The sequence below is a fragment of the Bombus affinis genome, chromosome 11, assembly GCF_024516045.1.
Source record: "Bombus affinis isolate iyBomAffi1 chromosome 11, iyBomAffi1.2, whole genome shotgun sequence".
Lineage (NCBI taxonomy): Eukaryota > Metazoa > Arthropoda > Insecta > Hymenoptera > Apidae > Bombus > Bombus affinis.
The window spans coordinates 1556477-1573427 of NC_066354.1; the positions used below are offsets into that span (position 1 = coordinate 1556477).

Below are 16951 nucleotides of genomic sequence, written 5' to 3' on the forward strand. Positions count from 1 at the left end.
AATATATGTAGACGGTATAATCAAAACTGCCGTGAATCAAAATAAAAAACACAAATGAGTAACTATTGTGAAATAACATGTAATACTAAAGAAATTATGAAATTAAGGTAAATGATATTAGCTGAAATGATATATAAAGATATATATGTTTATATTATCTGATATTATTATATAAAACAAGAAATAACAGGAATAGCGTTTAGGAATATATTTACGACTAAAGTCATAATTTAACTTGCATTTTTCATATGGTTATCTTAAAAATAAATTTATTTATTGTAAGTTTTTATTTAGCTAATTAATTTAATTATTTTACTGTTATTTAGTGATATTTAAGTACATTATTCGTAGTTGTACATTTTAAGGTTATCAAGAAAAAATAAAAATAAATTATTTTTCTAAATGTAAAACTGTGAATTAATTTTATTTTTGAGATTATATAATTAATAATTAATATATATTTACATCTCTTAAATTATCAAATAATTTTTAATAATGCTGGCTATTTTTATAACTATCTAATTTTATGTCTACTAAAGAAATATAGCAATGCTGATGTATTGATAAAACATTCTACATTCACAGTATAAATTTATTCTGTACTTAACTGTGTAAGCTAAAATACTTAGTAAATCTTTTGTAAAAATTTATTTATGTGTAACATGGAAGTAAATGTAATGGATGTATACCAATCAAATAATCTAAGTACCAACTCTTTATTATCTAATGATAATTTAATATATGATAAAATGAAAATGTGTTTAAATTACAATTATTTCAAAGAATTTCCCACTGATTGGGAAAAAAATATTTTGAATTTATTACCAAAGAAATATAACAGAAAATATTGTTTACTAATAAAAACAATATTAAAAGAAGTAAAAGACATATATGCTAAGGATATGCAAGATTTCTTAAATAAAGTTACATTATCAAATCATAAAAAGAATGATGATTATGTTTCTAAGATAATTTATGCAAACCATAAATTCTTAGATGATCAAAATGCTTTTAATAGAAATATTTTTTTAAGACGTGGTAAATTATTAAATAAAAGATATTATCTTTATTTAGAACCAATTAGAATTATTATAAAACAAGCACAACTGAAACTTCCAGTATTTATTTGCAACTTTGAACATTATCATCATTTTGGGCTTATGTCATTAACTGATTTTCAAAATATGATTAATAATGATATTAAAAAAGGATCATTGGCACTAACAAATCAGTTTTATACTAAGGTGGCAACAGCTGTAGCAACAAATAAGATTTTAAAGAACATTAATAAGAAACGATTACCCAGTATTATGCACTGTATAACACATGTTTTTGTACAACAAATTTTGAATGTCATGATAAAATCTATTGATCATATACTAAACATTATGAGTGATAAATATTGCTGTCCTCAAATAAAATTTCAACTTATTATGCAAGATGACCGATTATGTCTTAGTCCTACTGTTCAAGAAGTATATTCTTTATATCATGATATCATTGAAAAAATTAGAATAATTGCCCAAGATTTAATACCATTGGAAGAATGGCTTAATATAAAAGTATATTATAAATATATTAAAGTAGAATTACCAAATTGTTATATTAAAGAATCTCATAACAAGTTGCAACTTACTCTAGATAACTTATTTCAATCTTTAAATGAACATGTAAAACATATCACTGAAGAATTTTATCTTATCTGTACACCTAATTTAAGAGAAAGAATATTATCATTAACATCTGAAAAAATAAACTTTGATTTATACATCCAACATGTACAGAAATACAGTACCTATTTAATAAAATCAAATACTATGACATTGAATACATATCATGCAATAGGAAAATTAGAACAACATGGAGCTAAAGAATTTTTGAAAAAGGAATCCTTTGATATTATAAATATTTTTTTAAATAAACTCATTAAATACCATCAAGAATTCAATGAATCTATTTGTTCAGATTTTGAAAATTTGAAAACAAAGATATTAAATATTCCAAAAAATTCACAATCCTTAATTGAATTAACTGAATATATCTCCTATGCATCGCAAGTGTTAATAAAAGAATTAGAATGTAAAATTCAGAATTCAATACACATGTTAAGCATATTATCAGAGATAACAGTTTTATCAGATGGTCACATTCAATTAAATAAAAAGACTATTAATTGGTTATATGAAATTGAAACAATATTTAAACAAAGTAATATATTATGTGAGGCAATGAAAAGTGAATTAGAAGATGACATGCAGAAAAGGATAAATAACTTAAACATTAATGTAGATAACATCATTCCTCAACTTAGTGAGTTAGATAATATGGATAATATAAATAGAATTGAAGAATATGTTGAATATTATAAAGGTCTTCTAAAACAAATAAATCAAATTAAACAGGAAATGCAAAGAATTAACGAAGAAGAAACGTTATTTAAATTTCCTGAAACTGAGTTTTCAAATGTAATTGAATTATATGAAATAATCATATCATTTCATGATCTCATTTACGTCATTTATCAATGGCAAAGAGATTATTCTGTATGGTTAGATGGTCCCTTTGAATGTTTGGATGCTGTCATTATAGAAAACAAAACATTGAATTATTTTGAAAAAGTTACTGAAATGAGCAAAATGTTTAGAACAAAGATTAAAATGGATGTAACACTGAACAAATGTTTCAAATTTTCTGGACTTGCAGATGATCCAGATCCGATGCAACAACCTGCACCATTAAAGTTATGTTGGCAAGCTCTTAATTCTATAAACAATTTTAAGCAATATTTACCATTAGTAACATGTATGTGTAATTCAGCTCTACAAAAACGACATTGGATAGAAATGTCTAGAATATGTAAGTTTAATCTTACACCTAATGCTGGGACTAGTTTAAGAAAAATTATTTCATATAATTTAATGGGTGATATTGAGAAATATAAAACTATCAGTATAAGTGCTAATAGGGAATTAAAGATGCAACAGAAATTATTGAAAATGATCAAAGAATGGGATAAAATTTCTTTTGAAATAAGTCTTGATAAACAAACTGAAATGTATGTATTTTCTAATATGGATAATATAGAATTATTACTTGAAGATCACCTTATAATTATTGAAGAAATGAAAACTTCAAATTTTGTTAAAGAAATAACTTCCTTAATGACAGATTTTTTAATGTCTCTCACTAGAATTCAAGAAATTATTAATCAATGGAATTACATACAAATATTAGTTCTTTCCTTAAAGTCTACTTTTTGTCATCCAAGCATAAAAGTACATTTAGCCAAAGAATTTCTTTTGTACAAAGAAATTAAAGAAGTCTTAAAACATATTCAAAAGAAGCTCTCAGAAACACCTACTTTTACAGAAATTAATGATACAATAATTTCAAAGTCTTTACTCAATATTGTTGGAAACCTTGAATACATAAATGAAAAAATTAAAAATTATATACAAACTAAGAGACAATATTTTCCAAGGTTTTATTTTCTTTCTGATAAAGAAATTGAAGAAATATTATTTAAATCTGATATATCTATACAAAGTATATGTATACAAAAATGTTTTGAAGGTATACAAAAACTAAAAATTGATAAAGAAAGATCTATTTGTTCCATTTTTGGTGATTATGAAGAAGAATTACGTTTAGAAAAATTAATTTCACTTAATGTTCAATATGATCATGAAGAGAAATGGTTGATATATCTTGAAAATGAAATAAATACTACAATAAAAAAAAGCATTCTCCTATCTTATCAAATATTTAGTAAAACATTTACACATAATAGCATTATAAATTTTCCAAGCATGGCAATTGTTTGTACTTTTCAACTTTGCTGGACTATCGAGGTACATAGGTGTCTTACTCCTTTTGATTTTAAAGCTCTGAATTCTTTATATTCAAGATATATTAATTATGTAATTAGCTTAACTAGTGAATTGAAAAATCATTCGATAAAAAGATTGAGAAATTTGTTAATGTCTTTAATTACTATATTAATCCAACAAAAAGACATTATTCAGTTATTATTAGACAAAAATATTACCAGATCTACAGACTTTGAATGGGTTGCACAATTACGATATTATTTAGTAGAAGATTGCATAGAAGTATCTATTTTTAATACAACTATAAAATATGGGTATGAATATAGTTATTACAAACAACATATAATAAATACTCCTTTAACAGATAGATGTTTTCATACTCTTATGCAAGCATATGAGTATCATTTATATGGTGCTATTACAGGACCATCTGCTACAGGAAAATCAGAAACTCTCAAAAGTTTAGCTAAAACTATTGCAATACAATTTCGTTCTTTTAACTGTACTAATACAGTATCTTATAATTTTCTATCTCAAGTATTTAAGGGATTTATTTCTTGTGGAGTGTGGCTTTGTTTTAAGAACTTTGATACATTAAAAATCGATCTCCTATCAAGACTTGCACAAACTCTTACTTCTATTTTTCAAATTATAGCAACAAATTTAAAAATCACAATGTTTGAAGGTTCCTCATTAAGAGTAAGTAGAATTGGACATATTTGCATCATTACAAAACTGAATATATTTCAATATTCTAATTTACCGGATAATTTAAGAATATTATTTAGAACAGTATCTATGATAGTACCAGATATGAATAAAATTATAGAAGTTGAATTTTTCGCTGGTGGCATATCTAATTCAAAGCTATTAACTTCAAAGTTAGTTATGCTATATAAAATACTATCTGAGCAATTATGGTGTCAATCATGTAACATTTTTAATTTGTATTCTATGAAGACAATTGTCAAAACCACAATTTTTTTAAAGAGAAGTTTTCCAGATGAAAATGAAATTGTACTACTTTTACGTTCATTAATCAATGTTAATCTTCCAAAACTTTGTAATATAGATACACACATTTTTAGGAATATAGTTCATTACATGTTTCCAGATCTTACCTTGTTGCCTCCTAATTATGCAATATTTTTAAAAACTCTTGAAACAGTATGTACATCTAAATCTATCCATATTCATGATGTTTTCAAACTTAAAATTATACAAATATTTGAATTAATGCATATTCATCAATGTTTAATGATCGTTGGTAACCCTTTTGTTGGGAAAACAGAAATATTAAATATCCTTCAAGTTGTTTTATTGTCTTTATATGAGCAAGGCAATGAATTTGGTGTTAATATAAAATTAGAGACAATAGTTCCAAGTACAATTGATGTTAATCACCTTTTTGGCCATTTTGATGAAAAATCTAAAATTTGGAAGGATGGAATATGTTCCAAAATGATTCAGCCATCCTCAAAGAATGATTCCTTTGACAGAAGGTGGATAATATTTGACGGACCTCTAAATAATGTATGGATTGAAAATTTATATGCAGTTCTTGATATAAATAGGATGTTATATTTATCATCAGATGAAAAAATTAATATGAAAAATTTTGTATCCATTATCTTTGAAACAATAAGTATGGAAGATATTTCTCCTGCTATTTTATCAACTTGTGGTATAATTTATATTGAGTCAAATTCTATCGATTGGAGACCCTATGTTAAAACCTATTTTTCCAAACACAATATTTATGACGAACATAAAAAGATATTGTATCCATTGTTTGATTGGATAATAGAGCCTTGTTTACAATTTATACAAAAGAATTGCACTGTAACTTTAAATGTTGGCCAGTTACATTTTGTAATGTCAACATTAAATTTGTTTGAAATGTATTTAAGGGATGCTTTGACAGAAAATACTGAAGAAAAGGGGAAAACATCCCATTTTTTAATATGGGCTCAGGTTGCACTTATATTATCTATAATATGGGGTTTAGGAGGAAATTTAGATATAGATTCTCATACTAAATTTAATTCTTTCTGTACATCACTTTGGACTGGTGCAATTAAAGAATATCCAAAACCAGAAATAATAAAGGGTTTTGACATAACACTACCTCATGAAGGCTTAATACAAGATAATTTTTATATCTTCAAAGGTGTTGGAAATTGGAAGTATTGGGGAAGTACTGATATATTAAAAAGTGAGCAAATATTAGAAAACTCTGGTAGTAATGAAATTTTTGTACCAACAATTAATACAATAAAATATAATCACATGATTCTAAAACATATAAAATACAGAAAACCTTTTATTATTTGTGGAGATGAATCTATTGGAAAAAGTTATCTTATAAGAACTTTATTGAAAAATAAATTACCTGAAGGAATATATTCCAATTTACTTAATTTTATTTCTCTGAATACAGTTGCTAAAACACAACAATTATTACTTTCAAAATTAAATAAAATAAGAAAAAGACACTATGGGCCACCGAAAGATCAGTTTTGTATTAATTTTATAGATGATCTTAATATGCAAAGATATGAATGCCAATCAGAAATAAATGGTATCTTAGATCTTATTCGACAATATCATAGTTATGGTTACTTGTATGATATTAATGACTCTGAAAAAATTTGTATTAGTGACATTATGTTATCACTTTCAATTGTAACTAATACCAAAATTAAAATATGTCCTAGATTCTTAAGGCACTTTAATTTATACACTATGTATGCCCCTGCTACAGATACTATATTCAGAATATTTTCAAATGTGCTTTTTAGTAATTTAAAAAATAATTCTTTTACTGCAGATGTATTTAGTACTGTAACCAGTATAACTAATGCTACGATTGATATATATAATTCTATAATTAAAATTTTACTACCAATACCTACTAAATTTCAGTATCAATTTAGTATAAGAGATATAAGCAGAGTTATTAATGGATGTAGTCTTCTTCAAAAAGAATCAGTAGAAACTAAAGTTACCTTCATGCGACTTTGGGCCCATGAAGTATGGCGTGTTTTTGGTGATCGAATATTGGATAATAATGACAAAGAATGGCTTTTTTCACAGATTAAAATAACCTGCAAACATCATTTCAAAGATTCATTTGAAACAGCTTTTGATTATCTGCCAAAATTTGATAATAATGAAATTATCAAGGATAGTTTTTGTAATTTAATATTCTGCTCTTTTATGTGTACAGAAAAATATGAAAATAAAAGATATGAAGAAATAAACTCTATTGAGAAATTACAATCTAAAATTATTTTTTATATAAATGAATATAATAATAATAATGTGAAAAAACGGATTGATATTGTAGTATCGCAGTATATTTTAGAATGTTTGATAAAAGTTTCAAGAATTTTAGCTATACCAGGCAGCAATTTATTAATAATTTCTAGTATGGGATTTGGTAGAAAGTCCTTAGCAAGTCTAGCTGCTTATATGCAACAACAAGAATTATATGAACCTTCTGTGCAATCTTATTGTGACTTCAATATATGGAGAAAAGATATAAAACTAGTTTTACAAAAGTGTGGTGATTTAAAACAGAATTGTATTCTCTTTTTAAAAGATAAACAAATAAAGGATAATTTTCTCCATGATATTTGTTGCCTATTGTCTACTGGTGAAATACCTGATTTATTTTCTATTGAAGAAAGATGTGATATCATTGAAATGATACGTTTGCATGCTCAAGGTGGTAATAAAAATGAAGAAATCAGTAATCGTGCAGTAATGAATTTTTTTCTGGAACAATGTAGAAGAAAATTACATATTATATTTTGTTTTACTGAAACAAACAAAAGTATAAGATCATATTTATATAAATATCCAGAATTAATAAAATATTGTACAGTAAACTGGTATGAAATGTGGCCAACAGATACACTTTTACAGGTAGGTTTGAAATACATTCAAGACATTAATATTGAAGAAGACATAAAAGCAAATGTAATAAAAGTTTGCATACATTTATATAACTATGTACAAGAAATAAGCAAAGAATACTACAAAGAAACTGGAATGAAAATTCATGTTACATCAGTTACATATTTGCACATGTTAAAATTATATGTTCACTTGATGTGTAAGAAACAGGAAGATATTGTTACATTGAAAAATAAATACCTAACAGGCTTAGAAAAATTAGAATTGGCAGCTCAACAAGTAGAAAAGATGAAAGCTACATTGACAATATTGAAACCACAGTTAGAGTTATCTGCCCAAAAAACGATAATTACAATGAAAGAAGTGGAGAATGAAAATATTACTGTAGAAAAAGCAACTGCTGTTGTACAACAAGAAGAAGAAATAGCAAATAAGAAAACAGAAATTGCTGGGAAATTAAAATTGGAATGCGAAGCTGATCTAGCTGTAGCAATTCCAATTTTAGAAGATGCTATTGTTGCATTAAATACACTAAAACCTACAGACATTACATTGGTTAAAGCTATGAAAAATCCTCCTGATACTATTAAGCTAGTAATGGCAGCAATATGTGTAATGCTTGATGTTCCCCCAGATAGAGCAATTGATTCAGTTACCGGCAAAAAATATACAGATTATTGGGGTCCAAGCAAACGTATTTTAAGTGATATGAACTTTTTACAAATTTTAAAAGACTATGATAAAGATAACATTCCATCTAATATTATACAAACTATTAAGAAGACATACATAATAGATAGCAATTTTAAACCACATATCGTTGCCAAAGCATCAAGTGCTGCAGAAGGCCTTTGTAAATGGGTACGTGCAATGGTATCTTATGATGAAGTTGCAAAAGCAGTTGCCCCTAAAAAAGAAAAATTGCTTATTGCAGAAAAAGAATGTAATGAAGCTGAAGCATTTCTAAATGAAAAACGAAAAACTCTGTTGACATTAAATGTTAAACTTGCTGCCTTGAATGACAGTCTACAAGAAACACTACAACAAAAAATAAAACTGAAGCAAGAAGTAGAAAACTGTACCATCAAACTTCAAAAAGCAAAAAATTTAATGGCAAGTTTAGGAGGGGAAAAAAATCGTTGGATGCAGATTGCAGAAAATCTTAAAAGAAATTATGATAATCTCGTGGGTGACATAATATTGACATGTGCAACTATAAATTATGCAGCACCATATAATATTGTATTTCGTGACAAAATTTTAGAGCAGTGGAAACAATATATGGAAATTCTGAAAATATCATATAGTAAAAACTATAATTTAATAAATGTACTTGGAGAAGAAAATGATATAAACCATTGGTATTTTTCTGGTTTACCTAAAAATAGCTTTTCAGTTGAAAATGCAATTATTATGACTAATTCCAAATTATGGTCCTTATTTATTGATTCACAAAATCAAGCAAATGAGTGGATTAAAAAAATTGAAAAAAAGAATAATTTAAAAATTATTAAGCTCACTGACTCCAATTATTTGTCAATTATTCAATATAATGTTGAAAATGGTATCCCCACATTAATTGAAAATGTAGGAGAAGAATTAGAAATATCATTGGATCCTTTTCTCCTAAAAAGAATTTACAACGATGAAAAATCTTCATACTTAGATATTGGTCATGATATAATAAAATATTCATTCGATTTTCGATTATATATTACAACGCGATTACTTAATCCTCAATTTTCATGTGAAATGTTTAGCAAACTTACAATAATTAATTTTTCCATTCCCAATGAAGCTCTTCAAGATAAACTTCTTGATTTTATTATTTACAAAGAAAAGCCAGAACTTCAAGAAAAATTTGAAATTTTACTTATGGAAGATGCTAACAACAAAAAAATATTAAAGCAACAAGAAGATATAATATTAAATATCTTATCTTCAACAACAACAAATATTCTTGAAGATGAGACTGCTATAAAAAGTTTAGATTCTTCAAAAAATTTGTCTTTGAACATTATCAAGAAACAAGAAATGACAAAGGCAACATCACAAGAGATAAATAAATTTCGAAATGCTTATGTAAATTTTGTTAAATACTGTACAGATTTATTCAATACATTAAATGTTTTGCCATATTTAAATCATATGTATCGTTTCTCTTTTTCTTGGTTTATACAATTATATAGAAGATCAATTGAAATTTCAAGTAGAAGTGTTATTCTTGAAAAACGATTAAAATATTTAAAATTTTCATTTACTCAAAGTCTTTATTCAAGCATTTGCAGATCTTTATCAGAAAAACATAAAATACTGTATTCTTTTCTATTATGTTCAAAAATTCTATTGAATGATCAACAAACAACTGAAGAAGAAATTAAATATTTTATGACATCAAACATAAATCATAGTAATACAGTTCCAAATTATAAATTTGAGTGGCTTCCACAAAATATTTGGATAAATATTTATAATCTCAGTAAAATACTTCCTTCCTTCCATGATCTTGCAGATGATTTTTGTTCTAATGATAAGGCTTGGAAACAATATTATGTTTCCGAATCATTTGAAGACCATCTGATGCCAGAACCTTGGATTAATAAGTTATCTTTGTTTCAGAAACTTATTCTTGTAAAAAATTTACGTCCTGATCAAATTATAATACAGATTATGAAAATGATAGAAAATATGTTGGGAAATACACAAAACCATTCCCCTAAAATTAAAATATCTCAATCATATGCGGAATCCAGTTATTTAACTCCACTTTTATTTATTTTACCTGCTTCTTTAACACCATTATCTATTATTTCTACATATGCAAATACTAAAGGTTACTTATCCAAATTTGTCGCTCTATCTATGAGTAAAGGTGAAGAAAAGAAAGCTGAATTTCTTATAAAGAGAGCTCAGAAGGAAGGAGGTTGGGTGTTTCTGCAAAATTGTCATCTAGTAACTCATTGGTTGGCTAATCTTGAAAAAATTTGTGATAATTGTAACATTTCTAATTCATCTTTAAATTATCGCTTATGGTTATCCAGTTGTTCTATCAATGAATTTCCAATAAGTATATTGCAAAATAGTATAAAAATTATGCACGATTATCCTTTAAATATTAAAGAAACATTGTTGAATATTTATCAGTCAGAACCTATAATAAATAAAGAATTTTTTGAAGGCTGTCCTGGAAAAGAGAAAATTTTCTTAAAACTTCTTTTTGCAATATGTCTTTTTCATGTAATTATACAAGAGAGAGAACACTTTGGGTTTCAAGGATGGAATATACCATATAAATTTGATCATACTGATCTTAAAATATCCATTATGCAATTACAAAATTTCATAAATAATGCAGATCATGTACCTTTTGATATTTTTCTGTATCTTATTGGAGAATGCAATTATGGGGGCAAAATTCAAGACGAATTCGACAGTAGATATTTAAAACATCTTTTAACTGATTATTGCAATCCTAACATAATTGAAAATGGACAATATGTACATGTAAATGACGTACAGGAATTAATACCACAAAGATATGAATATTATCATGTAATTGATCATATTAGGAAAATTCCATCAGACTTATCATTTCAAATATTTGGGTTTAATAGAAATGGTATTATTATTCGAAATACTATGATAGCTACAGAATTGATATCATCTCTTTCATATATGAGCTCTCCAATTTCTTTATTAGATGAGGAGTTACAGAAAGATCAAGTATTAATTTTAATTAATGATATTAATGATAAATTATGTGATGCAATTAAAATTAATGAAATTCAAGAGCAATGTACTTCTATGCTTAAAGAACCTTTGCAAAGAGTTCTTTTTTGTGAAATCAAATCATTAAAACATATTTTAGAAATTATAACAAAGGCACTGACTAATTTAAAATTAGCATTGGATGGTTATCTTCTTTTTACGGATTCGTTGAAAAAATTAGCAAAAAAAATATGTAAAAATAAAATTCCACATACTTGGAAGATGATACAAATTAATATTCTTACTGAAAATTTAACAGATTACATCGATAATTTATTAAAACGTGCTAAGTTTATTCAAAATTGGATTAAGCAAGGACGTCCAAAAATTATTTGGTTTGATACATTATTTCATTACAAAATGTTCTTTTCTGCAATATTATTGACATTTTCTAAAAGGTATAATATATCTATTGAAGATATCACTTTCGATTTTGAAATAGATACAAAAAAAGAAATTAACGAAGAATATGATGACGCATATTTAATTTGTGGACTGCATTTATGTGGTGCTCGATGGGATTTGGAAAAAAGAATGTTAGTCGAAAATTTTACAAATGAAATCTGGCAAAATATGCCACCTATACATCTTAAATGTTCACGAAATAAAAAAAGTGCAGATAAAATCTATGAATGCCCTGTCTATATAACTGCTGCTAAAAATATTGATAAAGATATCAAATTTCCTTCAAAGAATTATATAATTAGTATACCTTTGAAAACTGATACCCCTGCAACTCATTGGATAAAGTGCGGTACAGCTTTATTTTGTCATATGTAAATTATATAAGTTAAGTAAAAAATATTAAAATAAAAACGATTTTCATATAACATATTTGTATATTTTTTACAATAATATCTACTAATATGTTTAACATATAATACTTAAAGTAAATGTATGTATGGAATTATATCAATGTGATACAATTATAGAAATTATCAAGAAGTTAAAACTAAATCAAAATGTTTATTCAAACATTTCGCGGATTCTTTCATTGTGTATATATCCGGTTCAGTTCCATATAAATGGAAGGAATGACAGGTAAATTGAAGAAATTGACGTAAAGTTGAATTATCGAACAAAGGAAATTATTATACGGGAAATTTGTTAAGCTATAATTACAAGCATAAGTTGCGATACATTGCGAGTGGTGTAATATTTGCTTTCAATGGCGAACCATGATGAGTTGGTTTCGCAATTTATAGATACAACTGGGGTTGAACCTGAAGAAGCACGATTTTATCTTGAGTTATTTAATTGGCAGCTCGAGGTGAGGCAGCATATTTATTACACCTTTTATAAACTTTAATGCGAAACGTTATAATTTTTTATAATTATAACTAATTTTTCTATCGATCTTCAACGTCAACTTTGTAACCTTAAATTTATTACATTTTCCTATTTTTATCACGCTTCATTGCGTGATTTTTTAATGTTTTGAAGCCGACTATTGCTTTTGTTACTATATTAAGGGCTTCTTTTAACCAAAAAAATGTTTGACAACGTTACATACATAGCAATAATGTCGAAATATCGTGATTGAAGTTATTAGATGTTATATTTTAGGAATATTGTCATTGACATTATACCTAAAATAAGATTAGTCATCATAAAGAAAATTCTTTTACACATTGTGACTTCTTAATAATAAAGTTTATTGATTACACAGTTTATTCTTAAGTGTGTCATTATCAATATCCAAGTATATTTATGAATTATATAAAACATTTTAGGTTGCTCTTGACACATTTTACTATCCTCCTGCTTTGCCTTCATTGTCTAATGAACCTACTGAAGGTGCAACATCAGAAGAGGAACGTACTGATATTGCAGATAAAAGCACAGGAAGCTTAAAATCGTCAGAAATGGAAGGGAAACCATTGAAAGATAAAGTAAAACCAAAGCCTAAGTTTGCAATGCTTAGTGATCTTAAAGATAGAGAAAGTAGCCCTGAAGATGAAGAAGGACAAGCATTTTATGCTGGTGGTTCTGAACATACTGGACAACAAATTTTAGGACCAGGAAAGAAAAAGGATATTGTTAGTGATATGTTTAAATCATGTCAGAGACAATCAATTGCTGTAGAACCAAAACCAAGTGGACAACAAAGACCAAATACCTTTAGTGGTACTGGATATAAATTAGGTCAGACTAGTTCAGATACTGAAAGTAAGTTATCAGGATTATTAAAATTTGCTCTATCTTCTATAACAAGTTATTATATTGAAATAAATATTTTTTATAGTCGTTACTGCTACATCATCTAATCATCAACAATCAAATTCTGGACTAATTACTTTAAAGTTATGGAAAGATGGATTTACTATAAATGATTCTGAACTTCGTTTATATAGTGATCCAGAAAATAGAGAATTTCTGGAGACTATAAAGAGGGGTGAAATACCAGCAGAGATACGTCAAGAGATACAAGGTACCGAAGCACGCCTTGATATGGAAGATCATCATCATGAAATGTATGTCCCTCCAAAAGCAAAAGTGAAAGCTTTCAGTGGTAAAGGACATATGCTAGGGAGGTATATAATTCATATCTATACTTACAAAAATTTTTTATATACACTTTAGGTATTTTTAATAATATTCTTGTTCAGTCCTTCTCCAGCTACAGTTGGCATGACAATACCAGCAGATCTTGCAGATCAAGCAGCTAATGAATCTCAGGCAAAACAAAAATTAAATTTAGATGAATCAAAACCAGTTACAACAATACAAATTCGCCTTGCTGATGGAACTAATGTAAAAGCTCAATTTAATTTAACTCATACCATTAATGACTTGAGGCAATATATAATAACGTATCCTTTCATAATTAATATTGTTATTATAAAGATAGATTAATTTATTATGTGTAAATATATTATTCCTTAATTACTTCTTAGTATGAGACCTCAATATGCTATGAGAGAATTTAGTTTATTAACAATGTATCCTACTAAGGAGATTACAGAAGATAAAACTATTGAAGAAGCTGGCTTACAAAATACAACAATAATTCAACGACTGAAATAAATATCTTTCTAGATTCTTAGTTATGGGAGTTTAAGTGATGTATTGATTAGACGATTCATAAATATACATTGAAACACTTAAAAATAACATTTCAACACACTTGAGTAATTGAATGGCACTTTAATATTGTTTATTTTAATTTTAAGTATGGTTTTTGTTGTATAATATTTTTGCTAATGCGAGAAATATTTTATTGGAGATAAATCTAACATTAAAACCTTAATTAACATGGAATAAAATTACAAAATCTTTGTAAAATTTGCAATAAAATCATTCGATTTATATGTATTTATTATACATATCTTTTATATCTGGGTAACTAGCAATTATAATACAATAAAAAAGATATAAAAATTTCTTTTAAACATAGTGCTAAACAACTTATGAAAATGTTTTTATACTATTTCTTTTGATAAATAAAGTATTCAAAATAAGAAATGTATTAACATGTGAAGAATGTTTAATATAAAAGATAATATTGGGAAGTTGAAATATTTATACATAAATTATGGAATTCTATATACTAAAATCTAAATCATTCTGCTTCGTAACAAATTTTTAAATACATGTTATATACACGTTATACAATATTGTATTCTTACATTCATACCTTACAATACATATAAAAATGAATTACTTTTTCCTAATGATAACTTTCAGACTAAAATTATCTTATAGATACATTAAATCTAATTATCACTTGTGACTATTTGATAGAAATTTATTCTCTATTATAAATTTTCGAAATATTTGTGAATTCTGTATATTTTCAGTGAATCTTAAAATTGCAGTATCTTTAGTTCCTGTTTCCAGATTCGATTTTCCAGGACAATACTGATAACGATTTAATGTAACTAAATCTTTTCCAATATCTCGTGTATACATATTATTTTTGTTTAATGCTTCATGTGTATTATAAATATAAATTGGTTGATTATCAGGGATACTTGAGTCATAATGTAGTTTTTTAAATATTATAAATGTTACATTCCTATTGGTTGTATCATCAATTTGTTGTGTACAAAATGTTAATGTCTTTAATTTGTAACGATCTGCTTTCATTCTAGACTTTTTAAAATCTGTCATTAAATCTATAAGGGAATGATGATACCTTAAAATTATATAATCTTCCCAAGATAATGTAATGATATACCTAACTTTATTATATGTACGGTACAAACAATCTGCTTGTATCAAGTCTTTTATTATACTAGGGTGAGTAGCAGGAAAAGGAAAATTCCATGGCACTATTGTGTATGTAAATTTCCAATATGGATTTTGAGATTTAAATAGTTCTTTAAGGTTATTATTATATTGGTTTGGAATACCAAAATCATACACTATAAAATTATCCACACCAATTATGTCATGAAACTGTACAAAGCCAATCATTTGTAATAACTGTATTGGTTTTGTTAATGGTGGTGCTATGCATACTCCAGTATTAACATAATTTAAATTATGAGGTTGGCTTTTTATTGGTAATATAGGTATATTATGAGCATCTAAATCAGATTTTGTAAGAAACATTATTCCAACTGGTATTTTATTTGTTTTGTATGTACAATAGAAATGATATCCTCCATAATTAGCATTTTTGTCAGTACTATTTAAATTATTACCAATTGAAAGATAACTAAAACTTCCTAAAACTGGGTCAATTTCATTTTCAAATAATATTTGACACTGCATATCCTTAATGTTATTTGATGAACCAAAACCTATTACTTGAATTTCTTTGTCGCGTATATTATATGCAGAATAAACATATAGATCATCATCTAATCTTTGCCAAGCAGAGAGTGGTTCTTTAAATTTCATATCAAATTTAGTAAACATTGGCACATTATTTGTGCAATTTATTTCACTTCTCTGATTTGGCTTACCAAAGTAATTAAAAACTTCTAAAACATACCTCAATTTGTAATATTCATGTCTATAAATTAATAAGGATATTAGACTGAATACAGCAATTATTACAAGTGCAACCTGGTAGTATTTTCGCATGTTTCAAGATTTAACGTAATAAATAATAATATAGCAATTTTATCAATTAAAACATACGGCAATTTATAATTTGTGATTTGGATTATCTCAGGTATAAATAGAATTCTGAAACAAAAATTTTATTTAAGAAATTAGATATTATTGTTATACGAGTTTTATAAATTTTTATTTATACGTACATCTTGAAAATAACGTATTTAAAAGTTTTACTTTGAAATACGTATGATATGTTGACATTTTCTTGAAATATCCCATTTACTATTTAATCTAACTGTTGAACTTATTGTTTACTAAATTTCCATTTCTTACACTGTATTATTATTGAAGATTAATTTAAATGCTTGCAGCCTATATTTGTTGAAGATTAATTCAAGCGTTTGATAACCAAATAAAAACTG

The 16951-nt window shown here is 26.1% G+C and overlaps 3 protein-coding genes across 4 annotated transcripts; 2 read left to right on the forward strand and 1 right to left on the reverse strand.

The window, feature by feature from the left end:
- On the forward strand, window positions 1-12353 carry LOC126922037 (dynein axonemal heavy chain 7-like). 2 transcript variants are annotated; one of them, XM_050734203.1, is made up of 2 exons: window positions 1-107; window positions 2704-12353. In XM_050734203.1, the coding sequence occupies exon 2, from the start codon at window positions 2718-2720 to the stop codon at window positions 12297-12299; it is 9582 nt and encodes a 3193-aa protein (XP_050590160.1). In that variant the 5' UTR covers window positions 1-107; window positions 2704-2717; the 3' UTR covers window positions 12300-12353. The 2 variants fall into 2 exon arrangements, with proteins under 2 accessions (XP_050590160.1, XP_050590159.1); XM_050734202.1 differs by lacking the exon at window positions 1-107 and having other exon boundaries at window positions 524-12353.
- Window positions 12354-12499: 146 nt separating this feature from the next.
- On the forward strand, window positions 12500-14834 carry LOC126922069 (NSFL1 cofactor p47-like). Its single transcript, XM_050734271.1, has 5 exons — window positions 12500-12789; window positions 13253-13688; window positions 13765-14053; window positions 14129-14332; window positions 14417-14834. The coding sequence occupies exons 1-5, from the start codon at window positions 12688-12690 to the stop codon at window positions 14544-14546; spliced, it is 1161 nt and encodes a 386-aa protein (XP_050590228.1). The 5' UTR covers window positions 12500-12687; the 3' UTR covers window positions 14547-14834.
- Window positions 14835-14988: 154 nt separating this feature from the next.
- On the reverse strand, window positions 14989-16935 carry LOC126922064 (uncharacterized). The gene is made up of 2 exons (XM_050734262.1): window positions 16733-16935; window positions 14989-16658 (listed from the first exon to the last, which is right to left on the reverse strand). Exon 2 carries the CDS (start codon window positions 16551-16553, stop codon window positions 15243-15245), a length of 1311 nt encoding a protein of 436 aa, XP_050590219.1. The 5' UTR covers window positions 16554-16658; window positions 16733-16935; the 3' UTR covers window positions 14989-15242.
- Between the last annotated feature and the right edge of the window lie 16 nt (window positions 16936-16951).

Coding starts and splice junctions, on each gene's coding strand:
- LOC126922069 (XM_050734271.1), top strand. CDS start 12,688: ATGGCGAACCATGATGAGTTGGTTTCGCAATTTATAGATACAACTGGG. Junction 12,790..13,252: donor TATTTAATTGGCAGCTCGAG/GTGAGGCAGCAT, acceptor AAAACATTTTAG/GTTGCTCTTGACACATTTTA. Junction 14,333..14,416: donor TTGAGGCAATATATAATAAC/GTATCCTTTCAT, acceptor ATTACTTCTTAG/TATGAGACCTCAATATGCTA.
- LOC126922064 (XM_050734262.1), bottom strand. CDS start 16,553: ATGCGAAAATACTACCAGGTTGCACTTGTAATAATTGCTGTATTCAGT.
- LOC126922037 (XM_050734202.1), top strand. CDS start 654: ATGTGTAACATGGAAGTAAATGTAATGGATGTATACCAATCAAATAAT.